Below are 27,251 nucleotides of genomic sequence, written 5' to 3' on the forward strand. Positions count from 1 at the left end.
AAAAGTAAAGGTAACAACAATATCAGGACCTTCAGATGTAATTGAAGGCTTAGGGAAAGCCCAGATAATGTTACCAAATGTTACAATATTGTCCATATAGAATGCATTGTATGCTACTCGATCTACTCAAAATTTGTTGAATTTGAAAGACATACGTTTAAATGGATACCACATTGAAACAAAAAGTGCAAAAAATGTGGAGTATCTATGCATTACCTCCAATGATACCCAGAAGTGTATATTGGAGAAGTTGCATGGTTTGTCGAGTGGATTGTATTATACATACATAAAGACAGTTGAATCATATAATGTCATGAACTAGAAGTTCATTGATTCAAAAGTTTACATGCTTTGGCATGACCATTTGGGTCACCCAGGATCTATCATGATACGTAGAATCATTACCAACTTTAATGGACATCCATTATTGAGTAAACATATTGTTATCTTAAATGATAACCCTTGCAAGGCTTGTTCTCAAGGGAAGTTGGTAATTAGACCATCACAACTAAAGGTTGATGCTAAATCCCCATCATTTCTGCAAAGAATTCAAGGGGATATTTGTGGGCCTATTCAACCATCTTGTGGACCATTTTGATATTTTATGGTTTTGGTTGATGCATCTACCCGATGGTCACATGTTTGTCTCTTGTTTACTCGAAATGTAGTTTTTGCGAGACTTCTTGCTCAGATAATTAAGTTACGAGCACAGTTCCCAAATTACCCCATTAAGTTAATCAAACTTGATGACGCTGGTGAATTTACATCTCAAACTTTTGATGATTACTGCATGACATTGGGCATCGATGTTGAACCCCTCATTCCTCATGTCCATACTCAAAATGGTTTAGCAAAAACATTGATTGAACAGCTTCAGTTAATAGCCCGCACTTTGCTTATGAAAACAAAATTGCCAGTTTCTACATGGGGACATGCCATCTTACATGTTGCATCATTGGTTCGATTGAGACCTATAGCCAACCACCAATACTCCTCAGTTCGTGTTTGGACATCAGCCAAACATTTCACATTTACGAGTTTTTGGTTGTGCTGTTTATGTACCTATTGCACCACCATAACGCACTAAAATGGGAACCCAGCGCCGACTGGGAATTTATGTGGGTTTTGATTCACCATCTATCATTAGATATTTGGAACCCCTGACAGGTGATATGTTTACAGCTCGTTTTGCTGATTGTCACTTTGATGAAACAGTCTTCCCGTCGTTAGAGAGAGAAAAGACCGTTCCAGAAAAACGGCAAGAGCTGCCATGGGTTGTACCCACCTTGTCTCATTTTGATCCTTGAAGCATTTAATGTGAAAATGAAGTGAAAATGATCGTTCATCTTCAAAGTATTGCCAATCAAATGCCAGATGCATTTAATGATGCTATGAAAGTGACAAAATCACATATACCAGCTGCAAATGCACCTGCAAGAATTGATGTCCCTGTTGGACAAAATAAAGTGGCAGCGAATGATTCATTTGGTGCACACCTGAAGCGTGGTAGACCCCCAGGTTCAAAAGATTAAGCCCCTCGAAAGAGAAAGTCGAGGGCATAACTAAATCCAAATGAAATCATTCACGAAGAAAAAATGAATGACAAATCCATAATTCATGATTCTGTACTTTCAGAAGAAAAAAAAATGTCTTTGATGAGACATATGTACCTGAAGAAACAGAGGTACATGAAAGCAAAGAAATCTCCATAAATTATGCTTGTTCTAATGAATTGTGGGATCAAAATAAAATAATTATCAATGACATGTTCGCATTTGCAGTTGCCACTGAAATCATATTAAGTGATGATATTGAGCCCCGCTCTGTTGATGAATGTAAACAGGGACAAAATTGGCCTAAGTGGAAAGATGCAATCCATATAGAATCAAATTCCTTGGAAAGGCGAAATGTTTTTGGACCAGTAGTCCAAACCCTACCTAGTGTAAATCCTGTGGGTTACAAATGGGTATTCACAAGGAAACGCAATAAGAAAAACGAGATTGCAAGATATAAAGTACGACTCATTGCACAAGGCTTTTCGCAAATACCTGGAATTGATTATGAGGAGACATACTCTCCTGTAATGGACGCAATTACGTTCCGTTACTTAATAAGTTTAGTGGTTTCAGAGAAACTTGACATGCGACTTATGAATGTCATCACCATGTATCTATATGGAGAATTAGATGCTGACATATACATGAAAGTCCCAAAAGGACTTAAGTTGCCTGAAACAACTAACAAACCACGAGGTATGCTTTCGATCAAATTAAGGCGATCATTGTATGGGCTACAACAATCTGGACGAATGTGGTATAATCGTCTCAGTAAATATTTGATCAAAGAAGGGTATATCAACAATGTTATTTGCCCTTGTGTGTTCATTAAGAAATCTAACTCTGGATTTATTATAGTAATAATATATGTTGATGATATGAACCTAGTTGGAACTCCTGAAGAGCTCAATAAAACTGTTGAATATCTGAAAAGCAAATTTGAAATGAAAGACCTTAGGAAAACAAAATATTGTCTCGGCCTACAGATCAAGTATTGTGCTAATGGAATTTTGGTCCACCAATCAGCTTACATTAAAAGAATTCTGAAGCGATTTGGCATGTACAAGGCTTATCCACTTAGCACGTCAATGGTCGTTCTTTCTTTGGACATTAAGAAAGATCTATTTCGTCCAAAAGAAGATGATGAACTGGTCATTGGTCTAGAAGTACCATATTTGAGTGCAATAGGTGCTTTATTGTATTTAGCACAATGTACTAGACCAAATATAGCTTTTTTAGTTAACTTGTTAGTAAGGTATAGCTTTGCTCCAACAATTCGTCATTGAAAGGGTATCAAAGATGTATTGCGAAACCTTCGTGGGACAACAGACATGGGTCTCTTTTACTCAAAGAACTCCATAAATGACCAGGTCCTTGTTGGATATGCAGATGCTGGTTTTCTCTCTGATCCGCATAAAGCCCGTTCACAAACTGTATATGTGTTTAAGAATGAAGATACAACAATCTAATGGCACTCAACCAAGAAAACATTAGTTGCTACATCTTCAAATCATTCAGAAATACTTGATTTACATGAAGCAAGTCGTGAATGTTCTTGGTTAAGATCAATGATCTATCATATCTGAAATTCATGTGGTCTAACTTCGAAGACAGATAATCCAACTGTCATTCACGAAGATAATGCAGCCTGTGTTGCCCAAATGAAGAAAGGATTTGGCGATAAAACTAAACATATATCTCCAAAGTTTTTCATTACACATGAGTTTCAGAAGGCTAAAGTTATTGAAGTCAGACAAATACGTTCCAATAAAAATCTGGCAGATTTGTTCACCGAATCTCTACCAAAATGCACGTTTCAGAAGTTAGTGCAAAGTATCGGATTACGTTGACTTACCAAACAACTAAATTTGGAGAATGCGGAATCAGGGTGAGCATCCATGATACATGCATGTTGTACTTTTTTTCCTTCGATTAGGATTTTTCCCACTGGGTTTTTCCTATCAAGGTTTTAACGGGGCAACACAAGCATAGTTAACACTATATTAACAATTTAGGAAAAGTTGTACTCTTTTTCCTTCGCTATGGTTTTTTTCCCACTGGGTTTTTCCAAGCAAGGTTTTAACGATGCAACTGATGTTGGTATGTGGGCATCCAAGGGGGAGTGTTGAAAACATTGGCATCATTATGAATGCCCACACACACACACATTTTCAATGCCCATACATATTGAAATTGACTTTGAGGATGCATGAGATCATATTTTCCAAAAGGGTGCTGTAAATTTTCAATGTATAATTAATGCATCAGTATTGGAGTTGCTCTATAAATAGAGCACTCTGTATGCTTTCAAAAACACAGACAGAAAGAAAGAAAGATCAATAACATTATCTATTCCTTGGTCTTTTATTTGTTATCGACTTGCGCTATAGTTTCAGTATGACATTTTACACCTACTTCGCTCCATTCACTAAAAATGTTATCTCTCTAGCTTTTACATATTTATAACATATATATATATATATATATAATGTAACCAAATTTTATTATATAAATGAACTCATTTTATAAAATTAAAATAAATAAAATAAAATCCCTTTTTTTTTTTAATAATCTAGAATGCACCCATAAGCAATTATTATTATTTTTATTTTTATCAAAACCCATAAGAAATTTTGAATAATTAAATTGGTACTGTAAATGAAAGAAAAAAAAAACAGTTGAGTCTTTAGTGGTATTATTGCATCTCTTTTATCATTATGTCATTTATGTAGCAGGAGAGGGATTTCAATAAAAAATCTAAAATGCATACGGTTTGAGTCTATAACAGTTAGGAATCAGGGACCACAACTAAACTATCCCATTTAAAGAAAAAAGAACATTAATCAACTAATTAAACTTACTTTAAAAATTAATTTGTTATGCTAAAAATAATAATTTATTATTTTAGAGATACGACAACCTACTAACAAGATTGTATGTTATTTTTTTATATTTTATTTTATGCCACAAGACTATTAATTAATCTCGCAAATGTGATCACAACTAAAAGTTGAAAAAAGGAAAACGCAATTTTTTTCCACAGTTGAAGAAGGGAAGAATCTCACATCTAAATATTATTTAAATATTATAAAATAGCCAACAAGGGTTGTTGAAGGAAGAGGATCCTTTCTCAGGATGGGGATCCTCCTGATCACGAAATTCAGACCGTTCAATTTTAATTCAACGGTTACAATTATTATAACTTTTAGAGGACCCTCCTATTTGGAACCGTTGAATTAATTTTGAACGGCCCGGATTTCGTGATCAGGAGGATTCTCATCCTGAGCTCAGGAGAGGATCCTCTTCCGTTGTTGAATTGATAAGGACAAAGATCTAGATTCTAGTTCTGCAGTCCGGCCATTTTAGTGGGCGATCTGTAAAAACAAAAACAAAAAAATGATGTTAAATTTTAATCATAAAATTTGAAATTGACAGCCTATGCTACATTTTGACATCTTTCAAAATTTTACTCTCTATCCTGTATGTCAAATTAAATATTATTTTATTACACTATTTTCTTTTCTTTTTATTTTATTACACTGTTTCTTCAACTCAATTCATAAAGTTTCAATCTTTGTGCAATTCTACGTCTGGGATTTGCTAAAATCCAACTTCTGATCCCAACCCTCAAATGTGGCGGCCGTGGAGCAAATCAATGGTTCAAATGTACGGCACGTCATCCCCATCCTCCCCTCCTCCTTCTCCTCCTTCAAAGACATCCAAACACTCTGCGCCGACGAAACCGACGACCACTCCCAGCATCCGACAACCGGAGCCGCCACCAAAAAAGCCTCCGCTATTTTCCATCGCGTCCGACTTGCCAACTCGCTCCTCCACGCCTGGTCAGCCACCCAGCCCTTCACATCCTCACACCTCAAACCTCAACTCGTTTGAAATTCGGAGCCTTTGGCGGGTCCTGGGCTTGGACCCAAGATGGTTGAGAGCTTAAGGACAGGGGCGAAATAGGAAGATGACGGCTTGGGAAAAGAGTGAGAGGGGTAGGGGGTGTTGACGAAAAGGGTGGCCATGGATGCCATTGAAGGAGGTGACCAAGGTCCAGAGGCCTTTGTTTTTAATCCGAGTTCCTCCAAACGCTTCATTTCAAGGATTCACATCTTTCGAAATGGAGTCTTACATTTGGGTTTTAGGTTGAGATCGTGAAGTTAGTTTCTGGGTTTGGTTTTGAGAAAAGGGAAGAAGAAGGACGAGCAGGGGGGAGAGGAGAGTTGTAGATCTGATAAGAAAAATTAATAAAAAAATATTTGACAATTTGACATGTCATGCCCCCATCAAATTTAATTTTTCGGTTAAAAAATATTGCATATGTCTACTTTTACTGTTATTACTGATTTGAACATTTTAACATCTTCTTTAGAAATTCTCTTATGGCCTTTAGAGAAGTTCTTATGGCCTCCTCACCCTAAACATTTTTGTACAAACAAAAAAAGTATAATAAAATATATAACAAATGGTTTGCTAATTACAATTAATAACACTTTTTGTGACACAACACCTAACACCTATTAACAAAGACTCCATTTACTGTAATTTTATAAGAAATGGTGGGTTGCTTTTCGGCTTTTAACGTCTTTCCATCTTCTGAGCTCCACGGCTCCCCTCCCAATTTGACTTAAAAATCCCGGCATTGAACTCGTGGTAGATGTATCCGCCATCCCGAGCTTTCCTCCAGTTTCGAGTGCCAAAGTCAATGCCATGGAGAAATCTGCCATTCGTTGTGAGCTCCTACCTCCTCTCCCATGAGCAACAATCTGACTCGAACCCTCTTGGATAATTCATAATTGGAGTTATGCCACCTCCTCTGGAGCCGATATATCTGCAGTAGTTGGAAAGATAAGAAAACATTTTGGACCCAATTAACGAAGTTAATTCAGTCCCGATTTCTCAAATTAACGAAGTTTATTCTTGGATTAAGTATCCAAAACTCCTCAATATTTTAGTGTATTCATGTCAAGTTTCATAGAAGAAATTTAATAATGTTATTAAGCCTAATATCTTCGGGTTTTTTTTTTTTTTAATTTTTTTTTTTTGTGCTTTTGAAAAATGTACCTATATTTTGGTACAATAATTTTTTGGTTAGTTTTGATGGACATACCCATGGTGTGTGTGTACAATATATTGGAGAGTATAATTCATCCTTAATATTTTTAATCCCATAATTATGGACTTTATTTAAAATCTCGTTAATATAAATAACTACAAATTTTATTTTTAATTTAAAAATATAATAACCTACATAGAAATACATTATTACTTTAATGTCAAGGACTTCGATAAAAAACTAAAAACCACAAAGTTTCAATCAAAGAACATTGGTAGTTATGGACCACATCCAAAGTGTCTCTATAAAAAAAATAAGCCAACTCCTCATGGGATTTTTTTTTTTTTTTTTTTTTGAAGGAGGATCATATATTATAAATTGGGCGATAAGAACGCCAAACATAATCATACTATAGTATGCCTAGGCAAGCTTAATGGAGCACCTCTGAAAAAGCCTGACCTGGATAGAACCACGTATTAAAAACTCAAGGGAAGGAAAAAAGGGCCGAGCATGCCAACATAGACCAAAACACAAACATTAGATCACTACAGTCTCCGAATTAATAACCTCTCCATAAGCCATGGGGGCCCTACGCCGGTCCAAAATCCAAAACCTTGTCCATGAATCCGTATCTCGCAGCACAATGCACACCATTCGCATTGCTGGAGCTTTCGTGCATGGACCTGAGGATGAATTTCACGAGCGAACTTTTAGTGTCTACGTTCTGCAAGGGAACCTTGTCATGTGCATGCTTTCTAATTACGAATTGTTTGTGAATCTGAAGGTGCGAAAAGCCGCCTGTCATGCGTTGAGGACGCCGGCCATACTCTCTGCCATGCTTGTTGGAGAAGCCTTAAACTTATTAATAGATGTACTGAATGACTCAATACTTGTTCGGTTACAAGCTTTTGAAACTATGCATCAAATGGCTACCCTTGACCATCTGAAGGTGCAAGAAACACACATGCATACATATGGTAATCTTTGAGTCCATTATTAATCATCTAACTATACATAATAAGTGACAAAACATATGATTCACCTACTGCTTATGGATGCAAAAGCATCTTATACTTTGAGGTGGCAGTGACATGGGCCATTTAAACACTTCTATGTATCAGATTAGTGTCTTCATGAAATCGACTTAAAAGAAACATGAGTTGACATTCATAAATCCTGAAAAATGACTTCTAGTTTAAAGTTTGGGTTATTTATAGAACTACAGCAAAAAAACGTACATTGTTTTAGGAAGAGAACAAAATAAACATTCTTTTTGAAACGACAGCAAAATACCCACATTATTTCTGAAACTAAACCAAAATAACCTACATTATTTATAGAACTACAGCAAAATAATACATACTATTTCTGAAACTAAACAAAAATAACCCACTACTTCTGGATACAGCAAAATTACACATTATTTCTGCAGAATCAAAATAACGCACAATATTTATGGAAAGGAACAAAATAAACACTATTTTGGAACTATTGCAAATAACTCACTCTTTCTGAAACTTAACCAAAATAACTCATACTATTTCTGAAACAACAGCAAAATAACTCATATTATTCTTGAAACTAAACCATATATAATAACTCACATTATTTCTAGAAGAGAACAAAATAAACATTATTTCTGAAACTAAACAAAATAACTAACACTATTTTTCAAATTGACCGAATTGGTTTGAGCATGATTTAAGTCTCAGTACAGTTGGATATTTGTTTGTTCACACAAATTTTTTGTGCATACCTTGATGCGGTTTTATATAGAAATTACTGGATTTATTCATCCTGAATTCACTTTTGTATAATTCCACCTACATGCCGTGTTTTAATGATTAGAAAAATGGATTTTGTTAAAAGTGTTACATATGTAAAGATTGAATACATTGAGGAGTCACTCTTCTGTATCTGGTGAAGAGGAATTACAATAACTCATGAAAGTGGCCATGACGTTTGAGGAAAATTTTTACTTCTGCCACAAGTCAAGTACTTTTCTAAAACATATTTAATTAACTTGATTGTCTATGTTGCCACTCTGTTTGCGTTATGAATATCAATGAATTCTAAGTTTAGCATGTTTTTTTTTTTTACTCCCACAGCTACAATTCTCTAAGCATGCTTACAATGGAAACCATGATTCAGAACAGTGTGTATATGCCTTTGCAAGTTGATCCTACCGGTAATAGAACTATGTCCTTTATCTCTGCTTGCATGCTTTTTAACATGGAGAAAAATTGAATTTGTATGTTAGAATTAGCATTCTTCTTGGTGTTCAACTGGTTGGAAAGGGTTCTTGAGATTGTATTTTGGAATTAGTGTTTTTGATTAAGAACAAAAGGTCAATAATTCCCTTCCTAAATTCCACATGTACGCAACTAGTATTGCTTATTGTACATAATTTTACAAATTTTACATGTTTTATATTGTTTTAAAAAGAATTACCCTATAACCTCCCCCACCCCTCTCCTCTTTCTGATCCTAGGCCTATGCTTACGTGGTTATTTATGAAAACTTTCTGATAGGCACTAAGTTCAGACATGCAAGATTGTGTGATCAGACCTCAAGAAGAGAGCTAGAGTAGGGATTTATACCAAGGCATAGTCTTGGGAGCTCCAAAGGAGCAACTTGAGGAATGTGACAATAAAAACTTTTGTATATAACAATCTACCAAATGTTTTCAATGTAAATAGTATTAATGTTGGGAAGTGTTATTGGCACTTCAAAATTCTCATTTTACACTCCTCACAAGTGTATTTTTCTTTCCTAATATAGAAAGTTTGGAGTGTGGAATGAGATTTTTGGAGTGCTAATAACAATTCCCTTAATGTTTTGCAACAAAATCTTTTATATCTTGCACACGTAATCTTTCATACAGTTTTCAATCTTACAGCAACGCATGGGTACAAATTTCTAGTCTTACTCTAAACCCTAAGGACGTATGGACGACAATCATAATTTCCACAGTAAAAGGATTCAAATTTTCACATTCACTAGTTCAATAACACGTATTGGATGGCGGCCCATCATAATCATATCTTACTCATGACGTGTTGGTGTGGCTTTGTTTGAGCCAAAATTGGAGTCCCACATCGGTGGGTGAGGAGAGCATCAAGTGCTTTATAAGGAATGGTTCCACACACGTACATTGCTAAGGCTTTTTGGCAAAAACCCATATCCGTTGCTTTCGGGTGGTTAAGTGACCGAAATATCGGCAATTCAACTTGTGTGTGTGTGTGTGGGGGACCCATTGGCAACCTGTTGATGTGCGTGCTTCTACACTACAATTGGCATTAGAGTCCAAAGAATTGGTGACACTCACGATATTTGAAGTTGGAGAGCTCATTTGGAATTTAGTATCGTGTAGCTCTATTTAAATTTGGATTGTGGACTTCAATTTGAAGATGGCTCGAATCACTCCAGTTGGAGTTTGTTGGTGTGGCTTTGATTGAGACATGAAATATAGTTTTATATAGGCTGTTTGTCGGCCAATTTCATATTCCACATAAACAATTCCTAATCATCGGTCGGTTACGTTTGCATTTTCTTGTTGGATTCTTTATAACAAACCAAAAGAAAAAACAAAAACTTGTCACAGATTATCCAAACAATTGGCATTAGAGTCCAAAGAATTGGTGACACTCACGATATTTGAAGTTGGAGAGCTCATTTGGAATTTAGTATCGTGTAGCTCTATTTAAATTTGGATTGTGGACGTCAATTTGGAGATGGCTCGAATCACTCCAGTTGGAGTTTGTTGGTGTGGCTTTGATTGAGACATCAAATATAGTTTTATATAGGCTGTTTGTCGGCCAATTTCATATTCCACATAAACAATTCCTAATCATCGGTCGGTTACGTTTGCATTTTCTTGTTGGATTCTTTATAACAAACCAAAAGAAAAAACAAAAACTTGTCACAGATTATCCAAAAGTGCTGCCAAAGTAAGCAGAATAATATCTTGAAAAAGATGAAATGATAATTGACTAATACATAAAATCAGTAGTTGATTAGATGATACTTTGCAAGATTCATGCACCACATTCGCCTTTGCAGTTCAAAGTGGGTGAAGCATTACCTGAACTCCGTGTTGTGGACGAACTGTCACATACTGAATGGGCGAGTGAACATAACCTGGGGATAGAGTGAAGGAGTAGCGTTGTAGAATCATTGACAGAGCAATCTTTGCTTCATTGATTGCAAAGTTTAAGCCCACACAACTTCGAGGTCCTATTCCAAACGGCACAAATGCACCTATGTTATTGTTAGTTGCTTTAGCAACCCCTTCAGCAAATCTCTCTGGTTTGAAAAGTTGTGCGTCCTGTCCCCAGATTCGAGGATCGTGGTGAAATGACAGATTTGAGATAACTAATGCAACATTAGCAGGAACAATGACATTTCCCAGTCTTACTTCCCTTCCAACTTTCCTTGCAAAACCAGCAACAGGGGGATACAACCTTAGAGACTCGTTGAAGATCATACTCATCTGCATGAACACGAAAAATGGATACCAAATCAAGATTACTTCCAATCTTAATTTTGCCACTTAAGATAAGTAGTTGATTAATTAGTGGTACACTTTCTTACTGTTTTCAGTTTTGTAATGCCATCGAGATTTGGAGTTTGTTTCCCAAATAATTCAATGACCTCCTTTCTTGCTTCCTCTTGCCAATCCGTATGGAGTGCTAGAAGAAAGACGGCCCAAGCAAGCAAAGTATTGGTGGTTTCTTGTCCAGCAATGTAAAAAGTCTTGCACTCGTCAACCAAATCATCCACCGAAATCCTCTGGCCGTCATTGGCATCATGACGAGCCTTCAAAAGTAATCCAAAAAAATCACTCCCAAAGCCGTCCTCATCTCCACTCATTGCCTTCTTTTCTCTTTTCTTAGCGATATCCATTATGGAGGCATACACACCTTTCTCAAGTTTTTCTGCTTCGATCTCGTCACTAGTTTTGAAAATTTTACTGCAACATTAAGCAAAAGACTAACAACCATGAGAACACAAGTAACACTCCAAGAATATTTGTGGCATGAACCGAGATTACCTGATGCCAGGAATCCTGACTGTGAGGGCGTTTTTAGAAAGTAGGAAGGCTAACTTCATTATCATCTCAAAAATGTTCTGTCCTTCTAAATAGCTGCTGCCAAATGCTGTTCTCGAAATCACTTCTGAAGTGAACAACCTGAACTCTTCAAACACCTCAATTTCTTTTTCTTCATAATTTCTCCACCTTTCAAGCATCGTCTCAGCACTAGCTACCATATCTGGAAACATACTCTAGACAAATAATACTGTCATGCTATCAACAAATTTAGCTTCAGCAATCTTTACCACAGTAACTGTAAAAAACTTACTTTTAAACATTCTCCATTGAAGGCATGGGTAGCAAGCTTTCTCATTTTTCCCCATTTTTCATCTTCAGTTGTTGTGATAAGGCCATCTCCTAATAGATTCTTCGCAAAGGTATCGGGCTCTCTTTTTGGATAAGCTTTATCCTTGTTACTCATTATCTCTTTGCATAACTCAGGTTCCTCCGTAATGACCAACTGTGCAAGAGAACCATGCCACTGAAGATATTTCTTCCCTACAATTTCGTACAAAAAAATGACCAAAATTTACGTCGGAACAATTTGAAAAACAACAATTAACTAAAAGTGAGACATAGCTTGTTAGTTGTTACCATATATCTGGGACCAAGAGTGTATGTGAGGTACAACTCCAGAAACTATGTCGTGAGATAAATTCTTGGGCCTGCGCATGACTTCCTTTTTCATGTCGGATATTTCTTTTGTGTTTCCATGGATAAGTCTGTAAGGAGGACCTTTGATCCCCTGCGCTTTCATCATCTTTTGTATCTGAGTCGGAGTCCACCATAGTTTGTGCAGGATCTTGATGAGGACAAAGACAAGAAACACACACACAACGCTTGAAAGAATGGCCACCATGCCTCCCAAAGAACTCATTTTTTATTAACTGATCAAATTTTCCAGTCCGGAGTCCAAAGTTGCCTCATCTTTATCCTCAAGACAAATGACCCCACACCTAAACGTGTTAGCTTCTGATTGTTAGCTTCCTTTTCTGACTACTTACTACAATCCAAAGACATTGCCGCAGTATTAGATTTAACAAAATGGCTACAGTGTCGCGTGCTATGACTGGAAAATGATGCGGAGAATCTCACGATCAACATCATTTACCGTATATCGTGCGGTCAGAAATTATTTGAAATTTAAAATTAAATATAAATAATACCTAAGGACAATTAACCGTACGATGTACGATGTACGATAAACGGTCATGATCACGGAATACCCCGAATTCCCAGGAAAAGGATATGGTCCTATTGAATACTCGGGATTTGTAGCCTTGTAATTTTTTTTAGTGTTAGAAAGATTAAATTTGCAAACTAAATGATGTATTACCAATAAAAATAAGCACGTGTATCAACGTGTAAATAATAAACCAATCATCAACTTCTATGTTTTTTAGTTTTCAAAATTTTATTTCCAAATTTAGTCTCTCTAGCATTACTCTTCTTCTTCTTTTTTATTTTATTTATTTATTTTTTTGTGTTATCAATTAGATTTAGTGATTAAATTTAGCCATTCATTTTTTTTTGGGAATAAGGTTTGGCCGTTGAAAGAAGAGCAACAAATCTTGCTAAAACGAATAAGTTCTCAATCACAAATGAACACGTGACCAAACAATTATTGAATTGAAAACTTGAACAAACATCACTCCAAATAAAAGAGCACACTCAGTTTTAATTGATTTTTCAACACATCTTACTATTCTTCTTCCAATAGCCAAAGATTCCTCAGCTTTATGCTCAAGACAAATGACCCATCTAGAACACCTAAACGTCGCGTGTTAGCTTACTTTTTTGACTACTTACTACAATCCAAAGATATTGTTATAGGAAAGTGTTATTGGCACTTTAAAAATCTCATTCTACATTTCTTACAAATGTATTTTTCTTTCAAAATATAGAAAGTTTAGAGTGTAAAATGAGATTTTTAGAGTGCCAATAACAATTCCCTTGCTATATTATTAGATTGATAAAATGGCTATAATGTTCCTTGCTATTGAATACCCGGGATTTGTAGCCGCATAATTTTTTATTTTTTGTTGTTGTAGCAGTTAGATTTATTGATTAAATCTAGCCATTCATTTTTTTAGGAATAATGATTGGTTATTGAAAGAAGAGTAGTAAGTCCTACTAAAATGAATAGTCCTCAATCACAAATGAACACGTGACCAAACAATTGAAAACTTAAACCAACATCATTTCAAACAAATGAACACATATTTACTTTGAACTATTTTTCAACATAATTTGATACTCGTGTTTCAACAACCAGGTATTGTTTTTTATTTTTATTTTTTAATGGTAATCAATGCTACACATTGTTAAAAATTGAACTTCCTTTACAAAAACAGAGAGCAATGAACTTCCCATATCTTTGTATCCGCAAACGGCACTACAAACTGTATCCACCCTTAAATATTATTAGAGATCTCGAATGGATAAGATTGTTATTATGACCGTTTGTGAATTTTAAAGGGACAAAGATTGTCTGCATTCTCACTTTCTGTGCTTTTTTGTTTGTGTAGTTACAGTTAAGTTACGTTAACATTTTATATTACTATTCATTTTTATCTTATTATTTCTATAAAAAAATAATATAAAATGTTGACCTGACTTAACCGTGACCACACAAAACAGAAGGGCACGAAAAGTGAAAGGGCGGACATTCCTTGTCCATTTTAAATGGCGTTGAGCTGACATGGCATTGACATAGCTTCCTTGGCTAGAGAGTAGGTACTCTTTCTACGCATGCAATTATTTTTATACAATAATATAATTGCATTAAGAGAGTGAGAATAAATTAATTTTGAACTCGTTATTTTTTTTGTCAAATGATAAATTTTATTAGATTCTAATAGATAAGTTTACATCTTTTGCAAAAATATTGAAAAAAAATTTCAGGTCCTATACAATTCCATTTATGGGCACCACCAACCATTGAGACGGAAGTTGCTACTTCATGTGCCGCACGGTTGTTCACCCTATGGGTAAAATCAAACAACAGACTCAACAGAATTAGCAAGGGACCATGTATCATAAATAAGCCCTCCCATTGCCGCGTCAACTTCAATTTCTCGATTAACCATTTGTATATAATTAAGATCTCTCACTTACAAAAAAAGAATAATATCACTAAACTGTAGTATTAAACGGTTCTAAGATATAATAACAACAATAATAATAATAATAATAATAATGGTTTTTATCCCAAACATTTATGATTTCAACAAAGGCAAATGCTAAGAATTATGACCACATTTTGTAGACTGTAAGGGTGCGTTTGTTGCACCGAACTATTTCGAACTGAACTAACTGTCTTGGCTTAAACTAAGCTGAATAAGAATAGTGAAGTGTTTGGTATACTATCGGACTAAATCACGGACTAAAATATTTTACAATTATTAATACACTGTTTAGATCTTAAAAAAAAAAAAAAAAAACAAATTACACCTATTTTTATTGGACTCTCTCTCCCCTGTCTCTTTATTTTCTTCATTCATTTACTTTGGTTCTTCACGCCTAGATTTGCTAAACTCAAACCAGAAAAAATAAAATCCATATCTTCTCTTCTTTTCATTTGCTTTCTCTTGAATTCAAACTCATATTTATCTTCTTTTAATTTACTTTTCTCTTCAAATCAAACCCAGAAAAATCCCCAATTTTTTTTTTTTCAATTTGCAGAGAAGGGAACGGCCAAGCTCATCAGACGAAGATCTGGGTTCTGGGTTCTGGGTTTTGGGTTCTCCGCGATTCGAAACGAGTAGAGGAAGATCTGGCGATTCTGGGTGCTCCATGATTCGAAACGAGATGACTTGATTCTGGATTCTAGGTTCTTTGCAGTTCTGGGTTGGTGGGTGTAGGTGATGTTGGCGAAGCGAGCAGGTGAGGTCTTAGCAATTCCATGGTATTTGGGGGTCTCGCTAAGACCTCCTAGTGACAGAGATAGTCCACGCGAGTCCGGCTTTATCCCATTAAAGTTAGTCCATGTAAGTAACAAACACAGGACTACACTAATGTGTAGTCCAGTCCAGTCCAATGAAGGCTAATGAGCCCAAAGAAACGCACCCTAGAAGAACAATACTAAACACTATTTGGTTTTTAAACATTACCACAATATTAGCTACAAATATTGGACCAGTCGTGAAATATTTATTAATCAAAGTATGAATATATATGGAGTTTGAGTTTTCCGCCCTTATTGCAATAAAATCTTCTAGAGTACTTTTTGTTGAAAAGAATTATCCCGGCCGGTATTCCTTCTTTCTGTTTTTGGGTTACTTCCGTATTTTTGGCAGGCTGAAACCGAGCATCTAAAAACAAATTCATACAGTTGAAGCTACTTTATGTTTAGCCTTCAAACTGTCCCCTGTCCAAACGAAAACTTGCTTCTGGTTAGTTTCTGAGCATCCTATTGCTTGCCAATATAAAAGGTGGCTATGGACATCTCAAATATCATCTTCTTCGTTGACAAAGATGGCTCGTGGTCTCATTGCCATTTGTCTCATCACTTTGCTAGCCTGTTCATCTGTGGAAGGTCGAGGCCTAGGTAAACATTCATCCCTAACCCTTGTCATTTTCTTCATCTTGTTCTACATTTTCGCAGGTTTTCGATTTATGGTCATTTAAAGTGGTTCATCGTGCAATGATATGTTGTTGCAGAACTAGCACATTTAAATGGAGCTGAACATCAGTCCGTGGGGGATCATGTTCACGGAGTTGTAGCAAATGTGACAGTGGGTGGGTTCAACTTTCAGTTAAATTTAAGCAACCCTAAACTTGTTGAAGAACTGAAAATTAAACGATCAGACTTTCCATCCGATTTTCTGTTTGGAGCCGCCACTTCTGCTGCACAGGTACATGTAAAATGAGTTATGCCTATATAGCCTCAAAATTTCTTTGTTAAAATAGATTTTGTTATATTAATCGATGTATGTTGAGCGCAGAGCGAAGGGTCAGCTAAAGAAGGAGGGAGAGGACCGAGTGGTTGGGATCATCGCATGGAAACACTCCCAGGTTTACATAACCTTAATAAGTTATCTTATCTTCATAATTTTTCCATTCGGAATAATGATCAGCCAACAAATTTCAATTACAGAAAAACTTCGAAACAGTACAAAATTCCCCATGGCAGTCGATGGATATAAACGATACAAGGCGAGTAGCAAAAGGTCAAAACATCCTTAAAAATCCAGTTTGTTCTTCAAAAAAATTAAGCTAATATACTCTAATCTGAATTTTAGGAGGATATTAAGCTTATCAAGGACGCTGGACTAAATTCTTACAGATTCTCCATGTCCTGGAGTAGGATTTTACCAAGTAAAAATCATTTTTTCTTTATTCTGTTCTTTTTAAAATTTGTTTGATCATTTATAAGAAACTGATGGGGTGTTGATGGATCCTACGCAGAGGGAAGCTTAAGTGGCGGAATTAACCAAGAGGGTATTGATTACTACAATAGCTTGATCGATGAGCTAATAAGAAATGGTGAGAAAGCTACCAGTTTTTATGTACTTGGATGGTTGAATTAAGTATGCGTTTGGCTTAATGTATTTTCTGCGTTCTAACGCAGGCATCACACCTTTCGTGACGATTTATCACTTTGACATGCCACTAGCCCTGGAAGAGAAGTATGGAGGCTTACTGAATCGCTCGTTCGTGTAAGCCTTTTTAAAAAACCATTTTGCACGCATATGTCATTTTGTAAACATGAATTGAAAAATATGAACTTGATAAGATAAATAAAGAACATAAGATCAATCTCATAATGTATAATAATGATATGGTCGATTTTCCAGGAATGACTTTAGAGACTATAGCGAGCTTTTATTCAAAAACTTTGGAGACAGAGTTAAACATTGGTTCACAATTAATGAGCCAAACATTCTTGCTCAATTTGGTTATGAACTTGGGATTTCCCCACCAGGGAGGTGTTCACTTCCATCAACCCTTTGTGCATTAGGGTCTCCTGTGAAATGTTTCGAGACTGTCGGTCCATGCAAGTTTGGTGGTAACTCGTCAACAGAGCCTTACACTGCAGCCCATAACATTATCCTTGCCCATGCCACTGTGGTTAAGCTCTACAAAGAAAAATATCAAGTGAGACTTGAAGACTCGAGGAAATTCATAAAAATTCAATTGTTTCAACTTTTTAATCTTATCACTAAAGATTAGTTTGAATGTCATCTTCTAGGAACAACAAAAGGGTGAATTGGGAATCGTCCTCGCTTCACAATATTTTTTGCCCTATACACAATCAGAGGAAGATAAAGCTGCAGCAGGACGACTTTTTGACTTCTACCTCGGATGGTAAGTAGAAGCATTCCATTTCATGATCACATGATCATTGATGATCATGAGAACTTGCATGTTTTAATCATTTTATGATAAGCTTTTTCGTTAGTAATGCTACTATTTGTGCATTAGGTTTATGGGACCATTAGTATTCGGAGATTATCCTCAAAGTATGAAGGAGAGGGTGAAGGATAGGCTTCCCACTTTTTCCGCAGAAGACAAAGTTCTGCTCAATGGGAGTTTAGGGTTGGTTGGTATCAATTATTATACATCAACATATGCCAAACATAAGGCTCCTCCTCAAGGTGAGGCGTTGCGTTATTCCTTCGATCAATGGGCCGAAACAATAGGTAAGATATCTTGCTCTCTAGAGCCATAAGGACAAACGAAAAATCAAACATCAAAGATAGTTTTAATATTCCGTCGTGTTGATCGTGTTTTGATTGTTTCAGCTATCAAAGATGAAGAAATTCTTGGTGTGGTAAGAAATTTTTTAAGATTCTATGTTCTTGCTAGTTTTGTAAGAAATGAAACATCGGTGTTGTCTTTGTTTGAGGAAAGTGTGTGGTTAAATTTTTCCTTATGGTGCAGACCGATAGTCATTGGCCGGAAGGGCTGCAGAAGCTGTTGGAGTACGTAAAGGATAATTATCAAAATCCAAAACTCTACATTTCTGAAAATGGTTCGATTTCTTATGCTTCGGTTAATGCTTGTATATATACTGTTAACCAAAATATGCATAACAAAAACAAAAAAGGATGACATAACTTCTACACCTTTTCTTTGTAGGACTTTCTGATCACAAGGACAATGGCTCTCCACTTGAAGTACTTCTAGAGGATCCATATCGAATTTCCTTTGTTACTCGTCACTTGTATCGAATCAATAAGGCAATTAAGTAAGGGATGATATATATTTTTATTTGAAACTGAAACAAATATATTGTCTCATTCTTAACAAAAATTATTGCAGGAATGGAGTGAATGTCAAAGGGTACTTCTATTGGGCTCTATTCGACGACATTGAATGGGGCATGGGGTTCAATCGAGTTGGTATTTACTTTGTTGATTTCAGTAACTACACGCGCTACCCCAAGCTCTCCGTTAAGTGGTTCCAAGCTTTCCTTCAAGGCTGAGATCCTGCTATAGCTGCCTGAGTAATCGGTTGTTCTTCCTAATCATCGGTCGGTTACGTTTGCATTTTCTTGTTGGATTCTTTATAACAAACCAAAAGAAAAAACAAAAACTTGGGACAGATTATCCAAAAGTGCTGCCAAAGTAAGCAGAATAATATCTTGAAAAAGATGAAATGATAATTGACTAGTACATAAAATCAGGAGCTGATTAGATGATACTTTGTAAGATTCATGCACCACATTCGCCTTTGCAGTTCAAAGCGGGTGAAGCATTACCTGAACTCCGTGTTGTGGACGAACTGTCACATACTGAATGGGCGAGTGAACATAACCTGGGGATAGAGTGAAGGAGTAGCGTTGTAGAATCATTGACAGAGCAATCTTTGCTTCATTGATTGCAAAGTTTAAGCCCACACAACTTCGAGGTCCTATTCCAAACGGCACAAATGCACCTATGTTATTGTTAGTTGCTTTAGCAACCCCTTCAGCAAATCTCTCTGGTTTGAAAAGTTGTGCGTCCTGTCCCCATATTCGAGGATCGTGGTGAAACGATAGATTTGAGATAACTAATGCAACATTAGCAGGAACAATGACATCTCCCAGTCTAACTTCCCTTTCAACTTTCCTTCCAAAACCAGCAAAAGGGGGATATAACCTTAGAGACTCGTTGAAGATCATACTCATCTGCATGAACACGAAAAATGGATACCAAATCAAGATTACTTCCAATCTTAGTTTTGCCACTTAAGATAAGCAGTTGATTAATTAGTGGTTGACTTTCTTTTTCTACCAATAAATTTGCAAACTAAATGATGTATCACTCTCTAGCATTACTCTTCTTCTTCTTCTTTTTTTTTTTTTTTTTTTTTTTTTTTTTTTTTTTTTTTTTTTTTTTTGGTTATCAATTAGATTTAGTGATTAAATTTAGCCATTCATTTTTTTTGGGAATAAGGCTTGGCCGTTGAAAGAAGAGCAACAAATCTTGCTAAAACGAATAAGTTCTCAATCACAAATGAACACGTAACCAAACAATTATTGAATTGAAAACTTGAACAAACATCACTCCAAATAAAAGAGCACATTCATTTTTAATTGATTTTTCAACACGTCTTACTATTCTTCTTCCAACAGCCAATCATTGTTCTTTTCTGGATCGTCAATACTCTGCATTTAAAAATTGAAAGAATGGCTATTATGCCTCCCAAAGAACTCATTTTTTGTTAACTCATCAAAATTTCAACGGTCCGGAGTCCAAAGATTCCTCAGCTTTATGCTCAAGACTGATGACCCATCTAGAACACCTAAACGTGTTAGCTTACTTTTGTGACGACTTACTACAATCCAAAGACATTGCCATAGGTAAGTGTTATTGGCACTCCAAAAATCTCATTATACATTCCTTATAAGTGTATTTTTCTTTCCAAATATAGAAAATTTAAGAGTGTAGAATGAGATTTTTGGAGTATCAATAACAATTCTCTTGCCATATTATTAGATTGATAAAATGGCTATAATGTCCCGTGCTATTGAATACCCAGGATTTGTAGCCGCATAATTTTTTATTTTTTGTTGTTGTAGCAGTTAGATTTATTGATTAAATCTAGCCATTCATTTTTTTTGGAATAATGATTGGTTATTGAAAAAAGAGTAGTAAGTCCTAGTAAAATGAATAGTCCCCAATCACAAATGAACACGTGACCAAACAATTGAAAACTTAAACCAACATCACTCCAAACAAATGAACACATATTTACTTTGAACTATTTTTCAACATAATTTGATACTCGTGTTTCAACAACCAGGTATTGTTTTTTATTTTTATTTTTTAATGGTAATCAATGCTACACATTGTTAAAAATTGAACTTCCTTTACAAAAACAGAGAGCAATGAACTTCCCGTATCTTTCTATCTGCAGACGGCACTGCAAACTGTATCCACCCTTAAATATTATTAGACATCTCGAATGGATAAGATTGTTATTATGACCATTTGTGAATTTTAAAGGGACAAAGATTGTCTGCATTCTCACTTTTCGTGCCTTTTTGTTTGTGTAGTCACAGTTAAGTTACGTCAACATTTTATATTACTATTCATTTTTATTTTATTAAACTGTATCCACCCTTAAATATTATTAAACATCTCGAATGATGTTTGTCGGCCCCTTTCATATTCCACATAAACAATTCCTAATCATCGGTCGGTTACGTTTGCATTTTCTTGTTGGATTCTTTATAACAAACCAAAAGAAAAAACAAAAACTTGGGACAGATTATCCAAAAGTGCTGCCAAAGTAAGCAGAATCATATCTTGAAAAAGATGAAATGATAATTGACTAATACATAAATCAGGAGCTGATTAGATGATACTTTGCAAGATTCATGCACCACATTCGCCTTTGCAGTTCAAAGCGGGTGAAGCATTACCTGAACTCCGTGTTGTGGACGAACTGTCACATACTGAATGGGCGAGTGAACATAACCTGGGGATAGAGTGAAGGAGTAGCGTTGTAGAATCATTGACAGAGCAATCTTTGCTTCATTGGTTGCAAAGTTTAAGCCCACACAACTTCGAGGTCCTATTCCAAACGGCACAAATGCACCTATGTTATTGTTAGTTGCTTTAGCAACCCCTTCAGCAAATCTCTCTGGTTTGAAAAGTTGTGCGTCCTGTCCCCAGATTCGAGGATCGTGGTGAAATGATAGATTTGAGATAACTAATGCAACATTAGCAGGAACAATGACATCTCCCAGTCTAACTTCCCTTTCAACTTTCCTTACAAAACCAGCAACAGGGGGATATAACCTTAGAGACTCGTTGAAGATCATACTCATCTGCATGAACACGAAAAATGGATACCAAATCAAGAGTACTTCCAATCTTAGTTTTGCCACTTAAGATAAGCAGTTGATTAATTAGTGGTTGACTTTCTTACTGTTTTCAGTTTGGTAATGCCATCGAGATTTGGAGTTTGTTTCCCAAATAATTCTATGACCTCCTTTCTTGCTTCCTCTTGCCAATTCGTATGGAGTGCTAGAAGAAAGACGGTCCAAGCAAGCAAAGTATTGGTGGTTTCTTGTCCAGCAAAGTAAAAAGTCTTGCACTCGTCAACCAAATCATCCACCGAAATCCTCTGGTCGCCATTGGCATCATGACGAGCCTTCAAAAGTAATCCAAAAAAATCACTCCCAAAGCCGTCCTCATCTCCACTCATTGCCGTCTTTTCTCTTTTCTTAGCGATATCCATTATGGAGGCATATACACCTTTCTCAAGTTTTTCTGCTTCGATCTCGTCACTAGTTTTGAAAATTTTACTGCAACATTAAGCAAAAGACTAACAACCATGAGAACACAAGTAACACTCCAAGAATATTTGTGGAATGAACCGAGATTACCTGATGCCAGGAATCCTGACTGTGAGGGCGTTTGTAAAAAGTAGGAAGGCTAATTTCATCAACATCTCAAAAATGTTCTGTCCTTCTAAATAGCTGCTGCCAAATGCTGTTCTCGAAATCACTTCTGAAGTGAACAACCTGAACTCTTCAAACACCTCAATTTCTTTTTCTTCATAATTTCTCCACCTTTCAAGCATCGTCTCAGCACTAGCTACCATATCTGGAAACATACTCTAGACAAATAATACCGTCATGCTATCAACAAATTTAGCTTCAGCAATCTTTACCACAGTAACTGTAAAAAACTTACTTTTAAACATTCTCCATTGAAGGCATGGGTAGCAATCTTTCTCATTTTTCCCCATTTTTCACCTTCAGTTGTTGTCACAAGGCCATCTCCTAATAGTTTCTTCACAAAGGTATCGGGCTCTCTTTTCGGATAAGCTTTATCCTTGTTACTCATTATCTCTTTGCATAACTCAGGTTCCTCCGTAATGACCAACTGTGCAAGAGAACCATGCCACTGAAGATATTTCTTCCCTACAATTTCGTACAAAAAAATGACCAAAATTTAAGTCGGAACAATTTGAAAAACAACAATTAACTAAAAGTGAGACATAGCTTGTTAGTTGTTACCATATATCTGTGACCAAGAGTGTATGTGAGGTACAACTCCAGAAACTATGTCGTGAGATAAATTCTTGGGCCTGCGCATGACTTCCTTTTTCATGTCGGATATTTCTTTTGTGTTTCCATGGATAAGTCTGTAAGGAGGACCTTTGATCCCCTGCGCTTTCATCATCTTTTGTATCCGAGTCGGAGTCCACCATAGTTTGTGCAGGATCTTGATGAGGACAAAGACAAGAAACACACACAGAAGGCTTGAAAGAATGGCCACCATGCCTCCCAAAGAACTCATTTTTTATTAACTGATCAAATTTTCCAGTCCGGAGTCCAAAGTTTCCTCATCTTTATCCTCAAGACAAATGACCCCACACCTAAACGTGTTAGCTTCTGATTGTTAGCTTCCTTTTCTGACTACTTACTACAATCCAAAGACATTGCCGCAGTATTAGATTTAACAAAATGGCTACAATGTCGCGTGCTATGACTGGAAAATGATGCGGAGAATCTCACGATCATCATCATTTACCGTATATCGTGCGGTCAGAAATTATTTGAAATTTAAAATTAAATATAAATAATACCTAAGGACAATTAACCACACGATGTACGATAAACGGTCAAGATCACGGAATACCCCGAATTCCCAGGAAAAGGATCTGGTCCTATTGAATACTCGGGATTTGTAGCCTTGTAATTTTTTTTAGTGTTAGAAAGACTAAATTTGCAAACTAAATGATGTATTACCAATAAAAATAAGCACGTGTATCAACGTGTAAGTAATAAACCAATCATCAACTTCTATATTTTTTAGTTTTCAAAATTTTATTTACAAATTTAGTCTCTCTAGCATTACTCTTCTTCTTCTTCTTTTTTTTTTTTTTTTTTTTTTTTTTTTTTTTTTTTTTTTTTTTGGTTATCAATTAGATTTAGTGATTAAATTTAGCCATTCATTTTTTTTGGGAATAAGGCTTGGCCGTTGAAAGAAGAGCAACAAATCTTGCTAAAACGAATAAGTTCTCAATCACAAATGAACACGTGACCAAACAATTATTGAATTGAAAACTTGAACAAACATCACTCCAAATAAAAGAGCACATTAATTTTTAATTGATTTTTCAACACATCTTACTATTCTTCTTCCAACAGCCAATCATTATTCTTTTTTGGGTCGTCAATACCCTGCATTTAAAATTTGAAAGAATGGCTAGTATGCCTCCCAAAGAACTCATTTTTTGTTAACTCATCAAAATTTCAGCCGTTCGGAGTCCAAAGATTCCTCAGCTTTATGCTCAAGACAGATGACCCATCTAGAACACCTAAATGTGTTAGCTTACTTTTGTGACGACTTACTACAATCCAAAGACATTGTCATAGGTAAGTGTTATTAGCACTCCAAAAATCTCATTATACACTCCTTATAAGTGTATTTTTCTTTCCAAATATAGAAAGTTTAGAGTGTAGAATGAGATTTTTGGAGTACCAATAACAATTCTCTTTCCATATTATTAGATTGATAAAATGGCTATAATGTCCCGTGCTATTGAATACCCAGGATTTGTAGCCGCATAATTTTTTATTTTTTGTTGTTGTAGCAGTTAGATTTATTGATTAAATTTAGCCATTCATTTTTTTTTTTTTTTGAGAATAAGGCTTGGCCGCTGAAAGAAGAGTAGCAAGTCTTGCTAAAATGAATAAGTTCTCAATCACAAATGAACACGTGACCAAACAATTATTGAATTGAAAACTTGAACTAACATCACACCAAATAAAAGAACACATTCATTTTTAATTGATTTTTCAACATGGCTTACTATTCTTCTTCCAACAGCCAGTCATTGTTCTTTTGTGGGCCGTCAATACTCTACATTTAAAAATTGAAAGAATGGCTATTATGCCTCCCAAAGAACTCATTTTTTGTTAACTCATCAAATTTTCAACCGTCCGGAGTCCAAAGTTTTCTCAGCTTTATGCTCAAGACAAATGACCCATCTAGAACACCTAAACGTGTTAGCTTACTTTTTTGACTACTTACTACATTCCAAAGACATTGTCATAGGACAGTGTTATTGGCACTCTAAAAATCTCATTCTACACTTCTTACAAATGTATTTTTCTTTCCAAATATAGAAAGTTTAGAGTGTAGAATGAGATTTTTAGAGTGCCAATAACAATTCTCTTGCTATATTATTAGATTGATAAAATGGCTATAATGTCCCTTGCTATTGAATACCCGGGATTTGTAGCCGCATAATTTTTTATTTTTTGTTGTTGTAGCAGTTAGATTTATTGATTAAATCTAGCCATTCATTTTTTTAGGAATAATGATTGGTTATTGAAAGAAGAGTAGTAAGTCCTACTAAAATGAATAGTCCCCAATCACAAATGAACATGTGACCAAACAATTGAAAACTTAAACCAACATCACTCCAAACAAATGAACACATATTTACTTTGAACTATTTTTCAACATAATTTGATACTCGTGTTTCAACAACCAGGTATTGTTTTTTATTTTTATTTTTTAATGGTAATCAATGCTACACATTGTTAAAAATTGAACTTCCTTTACAAAAACAGAGAGCAATGAACTTCCCATATCTTTCTATCTGCAGACGGCACTACAAACTGTATCCACTCTTAAATATTATTAGATATCTCGAATGGATAAGATTGTTATTATGACCGTTTGTGAATTTTAAAGGGACAAAGATTGTCTGCATTCTCATTTTCCGTGCCTTTTTGTTTGTGTAGTCACAGTTAAGTTACGTTAACATTTTATATTATTATTCATTTTTATCTTATTATCTCTATAAAAAAATAATATAAAATGTTGACCTGACTTAACCGTGACCACACAAAACAGAAAGACACGAAAAGTGAAAGGGCAGACATTTCTTGTCCATTTTAAATGGCGTTGAGCTGACATGGCATTGACATAGCTTCCTTGGGTAGAGAGTAGGTGCTCTTTCTACGTATGCAATTCTTTTTATACAATAATATAATTGCATAAAGAGAGTGAGAATAAATTAATTTTGAACTCGTTATTTTTTTTGTCAAATGATAAATTTTATTAGATTCTAATAGATAAGTTTACATCTTTTGCAAAAATATTGAAAAAAAATTTCGGGTCCTATACAATTCCATTTATGGGCACCACCAACCATTGAGACGGAAGTTGCTACTTCATGTGCCGCACGGTTGTTCACCCTATGGGTAAAATCAAACAACAGACTCAACAGAATTAGCAAGGGACCATGTATCATAAATAAGCCCTCCCATTGCCGCGTCAACTTCAATTTCTCGATTAACCATTTGTATATAATTAAGATCTCTCACTTACAAAAAAAAGAATAATATCACTAAATTGTAGTACTAAACGGTTCTAAGATATAATAATAATAATAATAATAATGATGGTTTTTATCCCAAACATTTATGATTTCAACAAAGGCAAATGCTAAGAATTATGACCACATTTTGTAGACTGTAAGGGTGCGTTTGTTGCACCGAACTATTTCAAACTGAACTAACTGTCTTGGCTTAGACTAAGCTGAATAAGAATAGTGAAGTGTTTGATATACTATCGGACTAAATCACGGACTAAAATATTTTACAATTATTAATACACTGTTTTTATCTTAAAAAAAAAAAAAACAAATTACACCTATTTTTATTGGACTCTCTCTCCCCTGTCTCTCTATTTTCTTCGTTCATTTACTTTGGTTCTTCACGCCTAGATTTGCTAAACTCAAACCAGAAAAAATAAAATCCATATCTTCTCTTCTTTTCATTTGCTTTCTCTTGAATTCAAACTCATATTTATCTTCTTTTAATTTACTTTTCTCTTCAAATCAAACCCAGAAAAATCCCCAATTTTTTTTTTCAGTTTGCAAAGGCTTCATCGATCATCGGATCTGCAAATCGACGAACTTGAGCTCCATTTGGTCCAAAGGGTCGAGCTTTGGCTCCTCCCTGGAACTGAAAACAACCCATTTCTTGAGCCTTAGAGGGAAATTTTGGGTTGTGCAAGAAAGTGAAGGAAGAAAACGAGTGCGAGTGAGAAAGAAAGGGGTAGTGTTGGTGGTGAGGGAG

At 35.5% G+C, this 27,251-nt stretch overlaps 4 protein-coding genes across 4 annotated transcripts; 1 reads left to right on the plus strand and 3 right to left on the minus strand.

Annotated features, from left to right (window-relative positions):
• Nucleotides 1-10,520: 10,520 nt before the first annotated feature.
• LOC137711157 (cytochrome P450 CYP749A22-like) lies at nucleotides 10,521-12,593 on the minus strand. The gene is made up of 5 exons (XM_068450365.1): nucleotides 12,305-12,593; nucleotides 11,979-12,208; nucleotides 11,669-11,901; nucleotides 11,209-11,587; nucleotides 10,521-11,107 (listed from the first exon to the last, which is right to left on the minus strand). The coding sequence occupies exons 1-5, from the start codon at nucleotides 12,585-12,587 to the stop codon at nucleotides 10,679-10,681; spliced, it is 1,554 nt and encodes a 517-aa protein (XP_068306466.1). The 5' UTR covers nucleotides 12,588-12,593; the 3' UTR covers nucleotides 10,521-10,678.
• A 3,593-nt stretch (nucleotides 12,594-16,186) lies between these two features.
• Nucleotides 16,187-19,373, plus strand: LOC137710149 (beta-glucosidase 13-like). The gene is made up of 10 exons (XM_068449098.1): nucleotides 16,187-16,259; nucleotides 16,373-16,566; nucleotides 16,657-16,726; nucleotides 16,809-16,867; nucleotides 16,954-17,029; nucleotides 17,120-17,197; nucleotides 17,283-17,370; nucleotides 17,509-17,809; nucleotides 17,904-18,019; nucleotides 18,137-19,373. Exons 1-10 carry the CDS (start codon nucleotides 16,187-16,189, stop codon nucleotides 18,381-18,383), a joined length of 1,302 nt encoding a protein of 433 aa, XP_068305199.1. The 3' UTR covers nucleotides 18,384-19,373.
• Nucleotides 19,374-19,394: 21 nt separating this feature from the next.
• On the minus strand, nucleotides 19,395-19,829 carry LOC137710150 (cytochrome P450 CYP749A22-like). Its single transcript, XM_068449099.1, has one exon. The coding sequence runs from the start codon at nucleotides 19,827-19,829 to the stop codon at nucleotides 19,395-19,397; it is 435 nt and encodes a 144-aa protein (XP_068305200.1).
• A 953-nt stretch (nucleotides 19,830-20,782) lies between these two features.
• Nucleotides 20,783-23,470, minus strand: LOC137711596 (cytochrome P450 CYP749A22-like). Its single transcript, XM_068450851.1, has 5 exons — nucleotides 23,169-23,470; nucleotides 22,843-23,072; nucleotides 22,533-22,765; nucleotides 22,073-22,451; nucleotides 20,783-21,971 (listed from the first exon to the last, which is right to left on the minus strand). The coding sequence occupies exons 1-5, from the start codon at nucleotides 23,449-23,451 to the stop codon at nucleotides 21,543-21,545; spliced, it is 1,554 nt and encodes a 517-aa protein (XP_068306952.1). The 5' UTR covers nucleotides 23,452-23,470; the 3' UTR covers nucleotides 20,783-21,542.
• Between the last annotated feature and the right edge of the window lie 3,781 nt (nucleotides 23,471-27,251).

The sequence above is a fragment of the Pyrus communis genome, chromosome 12 (assembly GCF_963583255.1).
Source record: "Pyrus communis chromosome 12, drPyrComm1.1, whole genome shotgun sequence".
NCBI classification, from domain to species: Eukaryota; Viridiplantae; Streptophyta; class Magnoliopsida; order Rosales; family Rosaceae; genus Pyrus; species Pyrus communis.

What these genes read in the sequence shown, in the direction of transcription:
- LOC137711157 (XM_068450365.1), bottom strand. Translation starts at nt 12,587, where the DNA reads ATGAGTTCTTTGGGAGGCATGGTGGCCATTCTTTCAAGCGTTGTGTGT. An exon ending in CTCTTGGTCCCAGATATATG is followed by an intron (nt 12,209 to 12,304) that starts GTAACAACTAAC and finishes ACGAAATTGTAG; the next exon opens with GGAAGAAATATCTTCAGTGG. An exon ending in GTCAGGATTCCTGGCATCAG is followed by an intron (nt 11,588 to 11,668) that starts GTAATCTCGGTT and finishes TTAATGTTGCAG; the next exon opens with TAAAATTTTCAAAACTAGTG.
- LOC137711596 (XM_068450851.1), bottom strand. Translation starts at nt 23,451, where the DNA reads ATGAGTTCTTTGGGAGGCATGGTGGCCATTCTTTCAAGCCTTCTGTGT. An exon ending in TCAATGGAGAATGTTTAAAA is followed by an intron (nt 22,766 to 22,842) that starts GTAAGTTTTTTA and finishes TTATTTGTCTAG; the next exon opens with AGTATGTTTCCAGATATGGT. An exon ending in GCATTACCAAACTGAAAACA is followed by an intron (nt 21,972 to 22,072) that starts GTAAGAAAGTCA and finishes GTGTTCATGCAG; the next exon opens with ATGAGTATGATCTTCAACGA.
- LOC137710149 (XM_068449098.1), top strand. Translation starts at nt 16,187, where the DNA reads ATGGCTCGTGGTCTCATTGCCATTTGTCTCATCACTTTGCTAGCCTGT. An exon ending in TCGCATGGAAACACTCCCAG is followed by an intron (nt 16,727 to 16,808) that starts GTTTACATAACC and finishes TTTCAATTACAG; the next exon opens with AAAAACTTCGAAACAGTACA. An exon ending in TCTACAAAGAAAAATATCAA is followed by an intron (nt 17,810 to 17,903) that starts GTGAGACTTGAA and finishes GTCATCTTCTAG; the next exon opens with GAACAACAAAAGGGTGAATT.
- LOC137710150 (XM_068449099.1), bottom strand. Translation starts at nt 19,829, where the DNA reads ATGCAGATGAGTATGATCTTCAACGAGTCTCTAAGGTTATATCCCCCT.